A 13,185-nucleotide genomic window follows, 5' to 3' on the forward strand; every position below is an offset into this window, starting at 1 on the left:
GTTAGGAATCATTAAAAAGGGGATAGAGAATAAGAAGGAGAATATCTTATTGCCCTTATATAAATCAATAGTACGCCCACATCTCGAATACTGCGTACAGATGTGGTCTCCTCATCTCAAAACAGATATACTGGCACTAGAAAAGGTTCAGGGAAGGGCAACTAAAATGATTAGGGGTTTGGAACAGGTCCCATATGAGGGGAGATTAAAGAGGCTAGGATTCTTCAGCTTGGAAAAGAGGAGACTAAGGGGGGATATGATAGAGGTATTTAAAATCATGAGTGATGCGGAGAAAGTGGATAAGGAAAAGTTATTTACTTATTCCCATAATACAAGAACTAGGGGTCACCAAATGAAATTAATGGGCAGCAGGTTTAAAATAAATAAAAGGAAGTTCTTCTTCACGCAGCGCACAGTCAACTTGTGGAACTCCTTGCCTGAGGAGGTTGTGAAGGCTAGGACTATAACAGCGTTTAAAAGAGAACTGGATAAATTCATGGTGGTGAAGTCCATAAATGGCTATTAGCCAGGCTGGGTAAGGAATGGTGTCCCTCGCCTCTGTTTGTCAGAGGATGGAGATGGATGGCAGGAGAGAGATCATTTGATCATTACCTGTTAGGTTCACTCCCTCTGGGGCATCTGGCATTGGCCACTGTTGGTAGACAGAATACTGGGCTGGATGGACCTTTGGTCTGACCCGGTATGGCCGTTCTTATGTTCTTATGTTCTTGTGACTCATATCCAGCTTCTCGTCCAGTGTAATCCCTAGGTTCTTTTCTGCAGAACTGCTGCCTAGCCATTCGGTCCCTAGCCTGTAGCAGTGCATGGGATTCTTCTGTCCTAAGTGCAGGACTCTGCACTTGACCTTGTTGAACCTCATTAGATTTCTTTTGGGCCAATCCTCTAATTTGTCTAGGTACCTCTGTATGCTATCCCTACCCTCTAGCGTATCTACGACTCCTCCCAGTTTAATGTCGACTCCTCCCAGTTTAATGTCAACTCCTCTCAGTTAAGGATGGCTGAAATGGGAATCCTCTCACCACATGCCCCAATGGCCATAGAAGAAACTTGACCATGAGCTTGCACACATTTCCTACTCAAGCCAGCAAACAAAAGTGATTGGCTAGAACTCCCAGATCCTTGCTAGAAGAGCAACCCATGCAGCTCTCCATGGTTTGCAGTGAATCATCCCAGCACTGATGCAGTGGGACTGGGATCTCTGGTTTCTCAGCAAAATACAGACTTGACAAACATTCTCTCTGCCTAATTGTTTGTGACATGTCCGTGGTTCATTGTGCAGAGCGGGGCCATCACACAGAAACATTCACATGGTCTGGCACGCATGTGTCATCCACAATGACGGGCCTGCAATTCATGTTTTCCACCTCTGGGCCCAAGGTTAGGAGTGGCCCTAGCTGTTTTGCCAGCCAGGGCAGAAAATGTTTCCAAAGTTTTTGGCCCCACCTACTCTCGAGAAACCAAGCGAGCACGTAAGCGCGTGCACACACACACACGCACACACGCACACACGCACACAAAGCCAGCCAGTTGGAGGGGAGCCAAAAAATAAAAAGGCAGTTTTGTGCCCCCTGGAAGTTAGTACCGAGGGCAACTGCCCTTCTTGCCCACCTCTAGAACCAGCTGTGCCCACTGAGGTACCTGAATGTTCAGTCTCTAGATGGCTCAGTAACAGCATAGCAGTGTTGAATGGATCTCCCACCTGCATCAGGGAGCAGCAGAGGAGAAAGGCTCCAGAAATGGGTTGTAATTCAGCTCAGGTTGTTTATTGGGGTGTCAGGTACAGGTAACATTGCAGGCACCTCTATGATCTAATCACACCTGGCAAGCTCATGTCTCACCAGGGATAGATTTTTCCATCCCAGCCCACGAAGGAACCATTCTCCTTCTCAGAGAACGTGGAAAGCATCTTCAGGATTGCTTGAGTGGTTTCCTCCACGGTCTGTGGGGCCTGTAGGGTTAAAGTGATGCTGTTAGGTAGGGCAAAACTGCATCTTTCAGGCCATTGTTACTGTGACACCCTGGCACCCCAATATTCACCACTGTCATGTAATCAGGATATGTTTTATACTAAGTATGCTTTGTGATTCTTATTGTTCTAAGTCTTGATCTGCTAGATGTTAATATCTCGTTGGAGTGTATGTGCTATCGTCGTATGTGAAGTTACAAAGTTTGGCTGTGTACATGTTGCTGAAACATGTTGTGAGGTTGAAAACACCCACAAGCAACGTTTCAGCTGCAATAGTAAAAAGGCCAAACAATGTTAATGGCTTACTGAGGAAATGCACACAAGCACAAGGATTACCCCAGGAACTGTGAACAAAAGAAACCTCTCAGAGATAGCACGACACAATGGGAACTGTTTGACCCAGATCACAGCAAAAGAGCTTTCCAGCAAGTGGGAAGCAGATATAAAAGGGGGAAGTGAGATCATGATGGTACCTCACTCTCCTGACAAGACACCTGGGAACACCTGAGGAACAAAGACTGAACAGGGAGGAAATGATGGTTCCCAGGCTTGAGGGATTTCTAGCCTGCGTATGAAAACTTGGGAAACCCAAGCTGCAAAGCCAAGGCAGCTTGTGCCTTAGGAATCTGCCAACCTGTTTATCATGCAGGGTGAGAATTTGCTAATTCATATCCTACCTTTCTAGTACTGTATATTAAGCTCAGTTTTGTTTATTTACTAGGTAATCTGCTTTGAGCTGTTTGCTATCACTTATAATCACTTTAAATCTATTGTTTTGTAGTTAATAAACTTGTTTTCTGTTTAATCCAAACCAGTGTGCATTTGACTAAGGTGTCTGGGGAAAATCTCAGCTTGCTTTCCACCAGTGTGCATGGTCCTCTTCACATTGAGAGAGAGGCGGACCGGCTGTTAAACCCATATAGTGGCCAGATTTGACCAGGGCAGGATGTACTGCTCCGGGGCCTAGGCTGGGAAGCTGGTGGTTAGAGACCCTGCCTGTGACTGCAGCTGGGTGTGTCCCTACCTGTGTGAATGCTGGTGAAAGTGCAGGCTGGAGGGCTTTGCAACTTGTCACAGCAGCACAGTGTGAGAGGGAGCCCAGGCTGGTGGGTCAGAGGCTCAGTGGTACCCCAATTCCAGGTAGCACCCCGGGGGGAACTCATTACAGTTACTATGTTCCTAGCAGTGGGTGTATTCAGGACCAAGTCTCCTCCCTCAACATATCATCCTCTTAGCTTCAGTAGGGTCTTCAGGCTAAGTTGTCTTTGCAGATATTTGTATAACGCCTACCACAATGGGACTGTGGGCTCTGTGCTACCAAAATACACGAATAAATAATAATGTACTAAAATGAGAGTTGATGTTCCTCACACTTGTGCATTTATAGTCTTATCAAACCCCCATAGCTGTCAATGGGAGTCTTTCCATTGGCTTCAGTGGGGTTTGGATCAGTCGCATAGAATCATCCCAAAGCATTAAAGGCCTTTGCAGTAAAGCAGTATGACTAATTTTGTATACGCTATTTATGGATCACTTCTGGCGTGGCACATGGCAATGCTTAACTGCGTCCAGTAAGAAGACTCGGTCACACCTGGGCAAAGAGTGGTACAATGTTAGCGTTCTGATGTGGTAGTTATCAATGCCCACTTTGCACTGGTACAAATGTGCAAGGTGCAGGGCAGTGGCAAATCAGGCCGACTGTATCCAGATTAAATGGCAGGGGGAGTTTAGCTCAGCTGAATGTACTTCCCCCGCACATTGGACTTTAGCCAGGACATTGCAGCTCTAGAAATCAGTGGGAGTTAGGTGCCCAAATACCTCTGAGGATCTGGGCTCTTGTGGCCAACCCCCTGGCTCTTGCACACTGTGCTGTGTTGTCTAGAGGAGAGAGGAGGAGACTGGGCTTTGCAGGGGAACACAGCGGTCAGGAGCTGGGGGAAACAGGCCAGTATGCTTTGTCTGCTTTGTGCTGCTCCCAAGTGGGTAAAGCAGGCAGAGTGTACTGGTGAATCTGGCCATCAGAGGTAAAATTACGAGAAGATTTCAGGTGGCTACATATCTTCTAATCATAGAAATCTCATCACAGGGTGACTTTCTCTGGGTCTCTGTTTATATATGAAAATTCTAGTAATTTAACAAACCAAACAGAATTCCCAAACAAAAGCCACGTTAAACTGGAGATACGGTTATGGTTATAGTAACTTTAAGTTTAACCATAATTTTTATTTCCTGGGTTCGTAATGTTTGTTTTGGGGATAATTACAACATCCCTGGAATGGTTTACCCTTATAGTATTGATACGTATTCCAATTTTCCCTCCAGTTTAACGTAGTTGCGATCTGGGTGTACAAATGAATCTGTGGCAGAACCAAGACCGTAAGGCCTCCCTGATGTACTGTGGATGGAAGTGGCCAGTCACCCTAACCAAGGGATTATAAACGTGTTATGACCCCTACCTTTTCTGTTCCCATTCTGGTTTTCACCTGGCCAGGGTGGATAGAAGTGCAGAGAATCCCATAGTCTTTGTACTCCAAGGACTGGCACCTGGTGACCATGTTCAGAGCAGCCTGTGGGTGGGACACTCCATGAGCAGAGATAAGAGCACAGGACAGAGGGGCATCTTCCCTACAGGACATGACCCCTGATCCCACAGTACTGATATGCAAGGGTGGATGGGGAGTCATCTGGGCTGACAGGAGAGGAGATAAATAGCACTGGGCGGAATGTACGGAGCTTCACACATAAGCAGTACTGCTGAACTAAAGGGCAGCTCCCACTTCACTCAATGGACAAACCCAGCTCAGCTGCTTGGGGTGACAGATAAGGTTACAACCCTGACTGAAGCTATTCCGGGAGATTTTTTTCCCCAACATTACATGATGTCATTTTCTTAAAATATCCCATTCAAATCTCCTGGATTGCTTTCAATAGTCACTGGAAGATTGATGCTGATTCCAGGAGACTCCAGGCCCATCCTGGAGGGCTGGCAACTCTAGCAACAGATCAAAAGCAAACTGCCCACCTCACAATAAATCTTCAATCTTTCCTGCCTCTGAGTAAAGGGTACAAGGCTGTGAGATACCAAATCCCAGAAATCTCTGGTTTTATCCTTTTATAGCCTGGAATGCTCAGCCAAGCTGAAACCAGGAGACCCAATCCTGATAAAACGAAAGGAGGAAAATCCTTGGCTAAGCCCAGCTGTTGGCATTGGCTGTATCTGCACCTTGAGATCCTACACAGCTGAGACTCATCGAGGGGTTCAGTACACAAGGAACAGATGGCACCAGCAGCTGGTTCCAAACCCAGCTGAATTTCTGCTACCCTTGTAGCAATAACATTCCCGGCAGTCTGAGAGAGGATCCCGCTGAACACAATCTTCCTCACTGCCCAGTGGCGACCAAAGCTGGATGAGCTTGGAAGCTGGTAATACGTCCAGATCTCTGGTTTGTTGTTAAAGAGTAATACTGGCTAAAGGTTGACTATAAAGGGGGAGATGCAGGGACACATGCACTGTTGCCTTAAATCTGTAGCAAGAAGCCAGGTAGGAGGGGGCTAAGGGGACAGGAGATCTGCATGGAAGCTGGTGGGGGAGTCCGAGGTGTTTAGAAGGAACAGCAGAGGAGGCACCTGTGTTGATACAAGGTAGGAGCTAGTTATGCTGGAAGGGAGTGAGAGGGGTCCTGTATGGTACCTTGCTGCAGCGGTAGCTGGGTATTTTCCATAATTCCCACTGTGGAACTACTTCTATGGAAGCAGCTATGCTGGACATGTTGAGAATGGCGGCCTTGCTGCAGCTCAGCCCTGTCTGGGTGCTCTGCTGGGCAGCCTTCTTCAGCAATGGCAGGAACTCCTGAGGGAGATACCGATGACTGTGTTACGACAGGGGTGACACTGCTGTACCAGGGAAGGAGCCCATCAGTGATGTTAAGGGTCAGGGAGAGGGAGGCTCTGAAGGTGGAGTCTGATTCAGGCAGGTTGGTGCATCCCATAGTTCTTGGGAATATGATGACTGGGAAACTCTCCTATGGGTCAGAGTGTGCTCTCCCTGAAGGGAGCCTGCTCTGCTCCTTCTGAGAGGTGATCCCTGTTGCAGGCACTAGCCCTGCACAATCCTTGTGCTCCTAGAGCACATGGTCTGGACCTGTGCCCAGCCTCTGGGTAGGAGCATTTTTAATATGGAGATATACCTATCTCATAGAACTGGAAGGGACCTTGAAAGGTCATCGCGTCCAGTCCCCTGCCTTCATAGCAGGACCAAATACCATCCCTGACAGATTTTTGCCTCAGATCCCTAAATGACCCTGTAGCGGGCCGGTGTGGCTCCCCTCCTCCCCGGGGAGGGTTGAGCCCTGGACACCGGAAGGGCCCGCCCCTCAGAGGGTCAGGCGGCGACCCGGAAGTATAAAAGCCGGTCCTTCCAGCTCAGTCGGCGCCCAGCCACCGCGGGGAGCAGACCTGCCTGAGGGAGTTCCTGACAGGGGATCCGTTGGAGTCCAGGGCAGTTGCCCGGACTGGCCGGAGATACCCCTCGCTCGCTACTGGGAAGACCTGCCGGAGCTTCCCCGCGCCACATACGAAGAGGAGCCACCAGGATCTTCCCTGCTGCCGTGCTGTTACCCCGAGGAACCTCCGGAGCAGAATTGGCCGGACTTCCCCGAGGAACTACCAGATCTACCCCACAGCCCGGGCTGTGAGGAACCCATGCAGTGGGACTTCCCGGGACCGGACGCTGTGGAACAGGTAGGCCCCGAGGGGGATATTGGAAGTGGCCCGGGGGCAGCCGACCTCAGTCAGGCTGCTGACCAGACAATACCCATGTCAGTGTGTTGCGGTCAGGATCCCCACTGACCGTCAGCGGTAACGACCGCTGCCTAGGGCCCCGGGCCAGGACACAGTGGAGTGGGTGGGCCTGTGTCCCCCCTGCCACCCCACTTACGGGTGGCAGTTATCCCCCTCACCTTACTGCTCAGCCCTGCTACAAGAGGCCTGAGCTCCCTTGTACTGTTTACTGCTCAGCCTGCTGCAAGAGGCCTGAGCTCCCCTGTACTGTTTCCTGCTCCGCCTTGCAGCCAAAGGCTGGAGCCCCAGTAGACTCTAACTCTGTTGTCTAGCCTTAAAGGGACAGGGCAGAGCCTACGTGATACCAGCGGGCCGGTGTGGCTCCCCTCCTCCCCTCAGAGGGTTGAGCCCCGGATGCACCCCGTTACAGACCCCCTCAAGGATTGAGTTCACAACCCTGGTTTAGCAGGCCAATGCTCAAACCACTGAGCTATCCCTCCCCCACCATCATGGGGAAGGGGCTCCTTGGCGGGGCACAACCAGGCCCTCACCCTTATGGCTACATGGCCCTCTGGTACAGCCTTTGAAACAGAAGAGAACATGTGATTATACTGACTGAAGCACCAGGGGATAACAACCTACTACTGCGACCAGCTAGTGGAGCTATTTCATTAGCCCAAGTGGTAGAAAACTGCGCTTTGGTGCTCAAGGTTCAAATCCTGCTGGTGGCCAGTGTTAGGGGATGTTAGAGAGTCTCCCTTGAGTCTGAAAATGCAGATCACCCCTTGTTTTTGAAAAAATGAGTAAAAAATTTGCCCTAGCCAAGCGTCTCAGCTCGTTCCAGGGCAGTCTTGGCTCAGTGTCGAAGGAGTTTCCTGGCTGTTAGGTGCGTTCTTACCTGGCTCACCATCAGGGGCCCAACTGTGTTAGTTAGGTATACAATTGCCATGGTCTCAACGTTCTCATTCTCCATGGTGGTCACCCGTGCAATGCCAGCGTTGTTTATCAGGAGATTCAGTCCATGTCCTTGCACATGCTCCTCCACTCTCTGCGCAGCTGCCTTTATGCTGTTTGGATCTGTGACATCTACAGACAGCACAGGGGATTCAGAAACATCCTTCCTATAGCAGCTCTGCCCTGTCTATCAGCTCTACCAGCCCATTCAGCTGTTGACCCTGTCTTCAGTTGACCAATGAAAGCAGCCTCGCTCACTTGCTTCTATCTCCCTCAAGCCCCTCTGGGAACTCTCCCACACTGCCTCTGATTCCAGGAGCAGGAGGAAATCCTTTGAAAAATTTTTTTTAAATTGCTTAATCTCTTTGAACTGAATCCAGGAGAGCACCTTCCCTCTTATCCCATGGAAGCTTACTTTACGTAAGAATCTTTGGTGAGGAACCCTGTCAAAGGCTTTCTGAAAATCTAAGTACACTATATCCACTGGATCCCCTTGGTCCACATGCTTGTTGACCCCCTCAAAGTATTCTAATAGATTGGTGAGGCATGATTTCCCTTTACTAAAACCATGTTGATTCTTCAACAAATTATGTTCATCTATAGGTCTGACAATATTGTTCTTTATTATAGTTTCAACCAGTTTGCCTGGTACTGAAGTCAGGCTTACAGGCCTGTAATTGCCAGGATGACCTCTGGAGCCCTTTTTAAAAATTGGCATCACATTAGCTGTTTGCTCGCTGGCTGCCAGGGCCTGCCTTTAAAGACTGGTTGTTTGTGGACTACTTGAGCTACCCCAGCCCAGGCCGAAGCCTGGTAGTGACAGTTGATCACCCAGCCCTGTTGTGGGCTCCCAGCTACCCTGTAGACTCTGGTCCGGACCAGACTGGGGCCAGCTGGAGTGGCCTCCCTCTGAGCAGGAGAGCAAGGGACCCCTACATGCCTATTATATCAATATCCTCATTTAATACAAGGTACTCTAGTTCACCCATTTTATTATTTAGACTTTTAGCATTGGTACATAAGTACTTTAAAAGCTTGTACTCTTTTAGCTGTCTGCCATTACACAATGTAATTGAATGGGCAACCTTTTTATTTGACTGTTTCTGATCAGACCCTGCCGGTATTTTATCATTTTCCATCCTCCTGTGTCTACCTGGACATAGAGATTCTCTATTAATAGATCCTCCCCTAAGGGATGTCTGAATCACGTGCTCCCCCGCACCTGCCGGCTTTTCCCCAGCCCTTAGATTAAAAACTGCTCTACAATCTTTTTAATGTTAAGTGCCAGCAGTCTGGTTCCATTTTGGTTTAGGTGGAGCCCATCCTTCTTGTATAGGCTCCTCCTTTCCCAAAAGTTTCCCCAGTTCCTAATAAATCTAACCCCCTCCTCCCTACACCATCATCTCATCCACACATTGAGACTCTGCAGTTCTGCCTGTCCATCTGGCTCTGTGTGTGGAACTGGGAGCATCTCAAAGAATGCGACTATGGAAGTCCTGGACTTCAATCTCTTAACTAGCAGCCTAAATTTGGCCTCCAGGACCTCTCTCCTGTCCTTCCCTATGTCATTGGTACCTACATGTACCATGACCACCGGCTCCTCCCCAGCACTACAAATAAGTCTATCTAGATGTCTTGACAGATCCGCAACCTTCGCACCAGGCAGGCAAGTCACCATGCGGTTCTCCTGGTCATCGCAAACCCAGCTATCTATGTTTCTAATGATCAAATTGTCCATTCCTAATACCTGTGTCTTTCTAATAGCTGGAGTTCTCTCCCCCGGAGAGGTATCCTCAGTGTGAGAGGATACCACACCATCCTCTGGTCCTAACAATGGGATCATTTCCGTCTGCTCCAGTTGGATGTTCTCCTTCCCTGGGACTTTCATCCTCCTCAACAGCACAGAGGCTGTCAGACCGGGGGTGGGACTGTTCTACTGTGTCCTTGAAAGTCTCATCTGTGCACCTCTCTGTCTCCCTCAGCTCCTCCAGTTCAGCCACTCTGGTCTCCAAAGCCTGTACACATTCTCTGAGGGCCAGGAGCTCCTTGCACCGACTGCACACATGCCACTTGCCTTTAGGGCAGGTAATCATACATGCTGCACTGGGTGCAATAAACTTTGTTGCTGGACTTCTGCCTGCATTGTCTTCTTACTCCTGCAGCTGGTTCCTTCGTTGTTGTTTTGTTTATCTCCAGGGGGTGCTTTTGGCTTTTAAGTTTAAAGAATGTTGAATTCTAGCCCCTTCTGATGCTCCCCCTGGAGAACTCCCTCGCAAAACTCCCCTGTTAATGCTCCTGTTCACTAGCTCCTCTGGTTGCTTAGAAGCAGGCTTTTTAAAGCCCTGGTCTCCCTGAGTAGCCTCGCCCCCTAGTTAAGGGTTGATGGGTGCTGTAACAGGGTGCTGGCTTAAGAGACACTGAACCAGCCCCTGTTAGCTCAGAACCTGCTAGCAGAGCTCCCATCAAGGGGAACTGGCTGGAGCTGGCAGGGTGTGGCTCATTAAAGGATCCCAAGAGCAATCACCTGTGAGCCTGCTGAGAGGAAGGCCTCTAAAGCTGGCAGGAAGGGGAACAGGAAAGTGAGGAATGAGGGCCTGTTATTCCCAGCTGCTGTAAGAGCAAGCTGTTCCCCAAGGGGCTACCTGACTGGTATTGAATTGTACATAGCTGTATAGACGTGGGTGTGGGAAAAGACTGGGAAATAAAAGGGCACTGGTGTGTGCCAGAGTGGTCTCCAGTGAATTTGTACCGCGAGCAACGAAGCGCTCGTCTACAGGTGCTAAAACCTCTAGGGAGGCTTAGGGATCACAGCCTCGTTAAGAAGCTCTCAGCCTTGCCTAGTAGGCCACTAGGCTCAGCACACACGTGGTCAGCACACGGTCCCCCAAACAAACAGAGCACACGGTATATTTCAGTCAAGCAGCAAGCGCACCACAAACACAAGCATCATCATTATGCTTTTTCTGGATCCAAATAGAAACCCACAGCTTTCAATCTAATGTGGCTTTTATTTTAGATCCTGGAAACCCATAAGAAGGAATCAAAGTTCCCATGAGAGAGCACAGTGTGTCTCTCTCCTCGGTAACAAGCTGCTGAACCTCTGAGAACAAAATGGCTGCTGGCTCTGCATGCAGGGAGAGGTTATTAGAATTTTCAGGCTAGGAAACTGCAAACAATGTGCAGCAGTTGCACAGGGACGCATGCCATGGGTGCCATGGGGGCATTGCAAGATTTGGTAGGAGAGGAAATATCAGTCCCTTGGGCACCCATAATGGAGACTTAGTGGAGAAGGCATAGGACCCGCACTGGGTTTGTACCTTCAGCACTAAAATCATGGGTCTCTTCCACTTCAGTTAAGAGTAACTCTATTAGCGGTCAGCCATTACAGGGGGGCAAAGTGGGTGTGACATGCTCCACTCTGAACTGTTAGTGCTTCACAACCAAACAAGTGTGACACCACATTGTGCCAGCCATGGAGAATTAGGCCCCTCCTCTTCCTCCCAAGCCCACCCCTGTCTGAATGAGTAGATGCAGAGATGGCTACATACCCAGCTGCAGCACCACCAGGTTTGGATGCTTCAATGCCAGCTCTACGACCCCCTGGGAAGAGAAACATTTTCATTTGGTTAGAAAAATCCTGGAAGGTAATCAGGGTCTAGGACGGCTCTGACCTCAGCTGCAGGTCTGGGATCTGCAATAGGGAATGCTGTGCAGTGCCTGGGGTTGGGTGTACCCCTCAAGGAAGGTGCTGGTGACTGAGCTGGGAAAAGCCAATTCCCAGAACCCCGCTGTCCCACAACAAGTGGTATGTGGATGAGTGAACCAAGTGCCTCAGAGAGGATTCTCTGCAGCCTTCTGCAGTGATGGTGGGATGTCACAAAAGCCCTGGTGGTTACAATTCCACGACATAAGAATGGCCCTACTGGGTCCGACCAAAGGTCCATCTAGCCCAGTATCCTATCTTCCGACAGTGGCCAGTGCCATGTGCCCCAGAGGGAATCAGCAGAACAGGGAATCATCAAGTGATTCATCCCCTGGTGCTCATTCACAGCTTCTGGCAAACAAATGTAGAAATGTAGGGGGCCAGGGTGATTTCTCTGTACTGTCTCTGACAGAGTCAGCCCTCTCTGGATACATCTAGGGCATGGAGTTTATCACAGGCCACAGTGGAACATTTTATAACAAGCCCCTTGTTAAAATATTGGTAGCATCTTGCCTCTCTATTGCTGAGACACACTAGCATTTGAGTTTTACTGTGAGCTCTGAGTTTCCCATTTGAGCCTCTCAAATGCTTTTAAAGGGAACCCGCTCCTTATCTGATCCTGTCTTTGCAGCCTGCACTGCTGGGAAACCCAATTCTCAGGCTGTTTCTGAGCCATCTGCTGCTCAACCTTCCTGTAAAGACCAGATTTCATCCTCACCTTGCTTTGGGATCCAGCCAGCTCCCTTGTGGTAGCAAAGATCCATTCTGGTGGATTTGGTAGCTCTAGAAATCGCTTCACGAGTCCCAGGCCGATTCCTCGATTGGATCCAGTCACCAGAACACTCCTGATATTGAACTCTTTCATCGTCACTGAGCTGCAGCTCAGCCTAAATAATGATGCTTGGGCTCTTCCTAACACCAGTGTTGGATCTCGAGTCAAACCTCTTGTTTAAAAGTTATGTAGTGTTGGCAGTTCAGAGATTTGAATAACTCCACTCTTACTCAGACACCTTGATTACAAAAGCGAAACCAATTAAACGATACTAGGTATGACGAGTTCGGTCACAGAGATTCCTTTGGGACTGTCACCTGATGTGCTGAAATTACCTCTGAGCCCGTTTTCCCTGCCAGCTTGGGACTCCAGAACTCTGTCTTGTTGAGCCAGACATAGAACCCTGCCTTGTTGTGCTGCAACACAGGCCCACGGTCTGGGCCATGCTCCCAGATCTGCCAACTTTAACTAAAAACAGCTCAGCAGGTTACCTGTCTCCAGCACCCAGACACCGAGCTCCTAATGGGATCCAAACCCCAAATAAACCCGTTTTACTCTGTATAAAGCTTATACAGGGTAAATTTGTAAATTGTTCACCCTCTATAGCAGTGTTAGAGATGCACAGCTGTTTGCTCCCCAGGGTATTAATCACTTACTCCGGGTTTATCAATAAACACAAGTGATTTTATTAAGTATAAAAAGTAGGATTTAAGAGGTTTCTAGTATTAACAGAACAAAGTAAGTCACAAAGCAGAATAAAACAAAACATGCAAGTCTAAGCCTAATATTAAGAAACATTACAGGTAATATCTCACCCTCAAAGATGTTCCAATAAGCTTCTTTCACAGACTAAAAGCACCAAACAGTCCTGTGGCACCTTATAGACTAACAGACGTATTGGAGCATGAGCTTTCGTGGGTGAATACCCACTTCGTCGGATGCATGTAGTGGAAATTTCCAGAGGCAGGTATAAATATGCAAGCAAGAATC

General features: G+C 48.8%; 1 protein-coding gene across 2 annotated transcripts; it reads right to left on the bottom strand.

Annotated features, from left to right (window-relative positions):
* Positions 1–1,778: 1,778 nt before the first annotated feature.
* On the bottom strand, positions 1,779–11,591 carry LOC120384705 (short-chain dehydrogenase srdF-like). Of its 2 annotated transcripts, XM_039503691.1 has the most exons (6): positions 11,454–11,591; positions 11,269–11,320; positions 7,665–7,852; positions 5,679–5,837; positions 4,444–4,554; positions 1,779–1,969 (listed from the first exon to the last, which is right to left on the bottom strand). In XM_039503691.1, the coding sequence occupies exons 3-6, from the start codon at positions 7,737–7,739 to the stop codon at positions 1,856–1,858; spliced, it is 459 nt and encodes a 152-aa protein (XP_039359625.1). In that variant the 5' UTR covers positions 7,740–7,852; positions 11,269–11,320; positions 11,454–11,591; the 3' UTR covers positions 1,779–1,855. The 2 variants fall into 2 exon arrangements, with proteins under 2 accessions (XP_039359625.1, XP_039359626.1); XM_039503692.1 differs by lacking the exon at positions 11,269–11,320 and having other exon boundaries at positions 11,392–11,527.
* Positions 11,592–13,185: the final 1,594 nt, after the last annotated feature.

Source organism: Mauremys reevesii, linkage group 16, assembly GCF_016161935.1.
Source record: "Mauremys reevesii isolate NIE-2019 linkage group 16, ASM1616193v1, whole genome shotgun sequence".
Lineage (NCBI taxonomy): Eukaryota > Metazoa > Chordata > Testudines > Geoemydidae > Mauremys > Mauremys reevesii.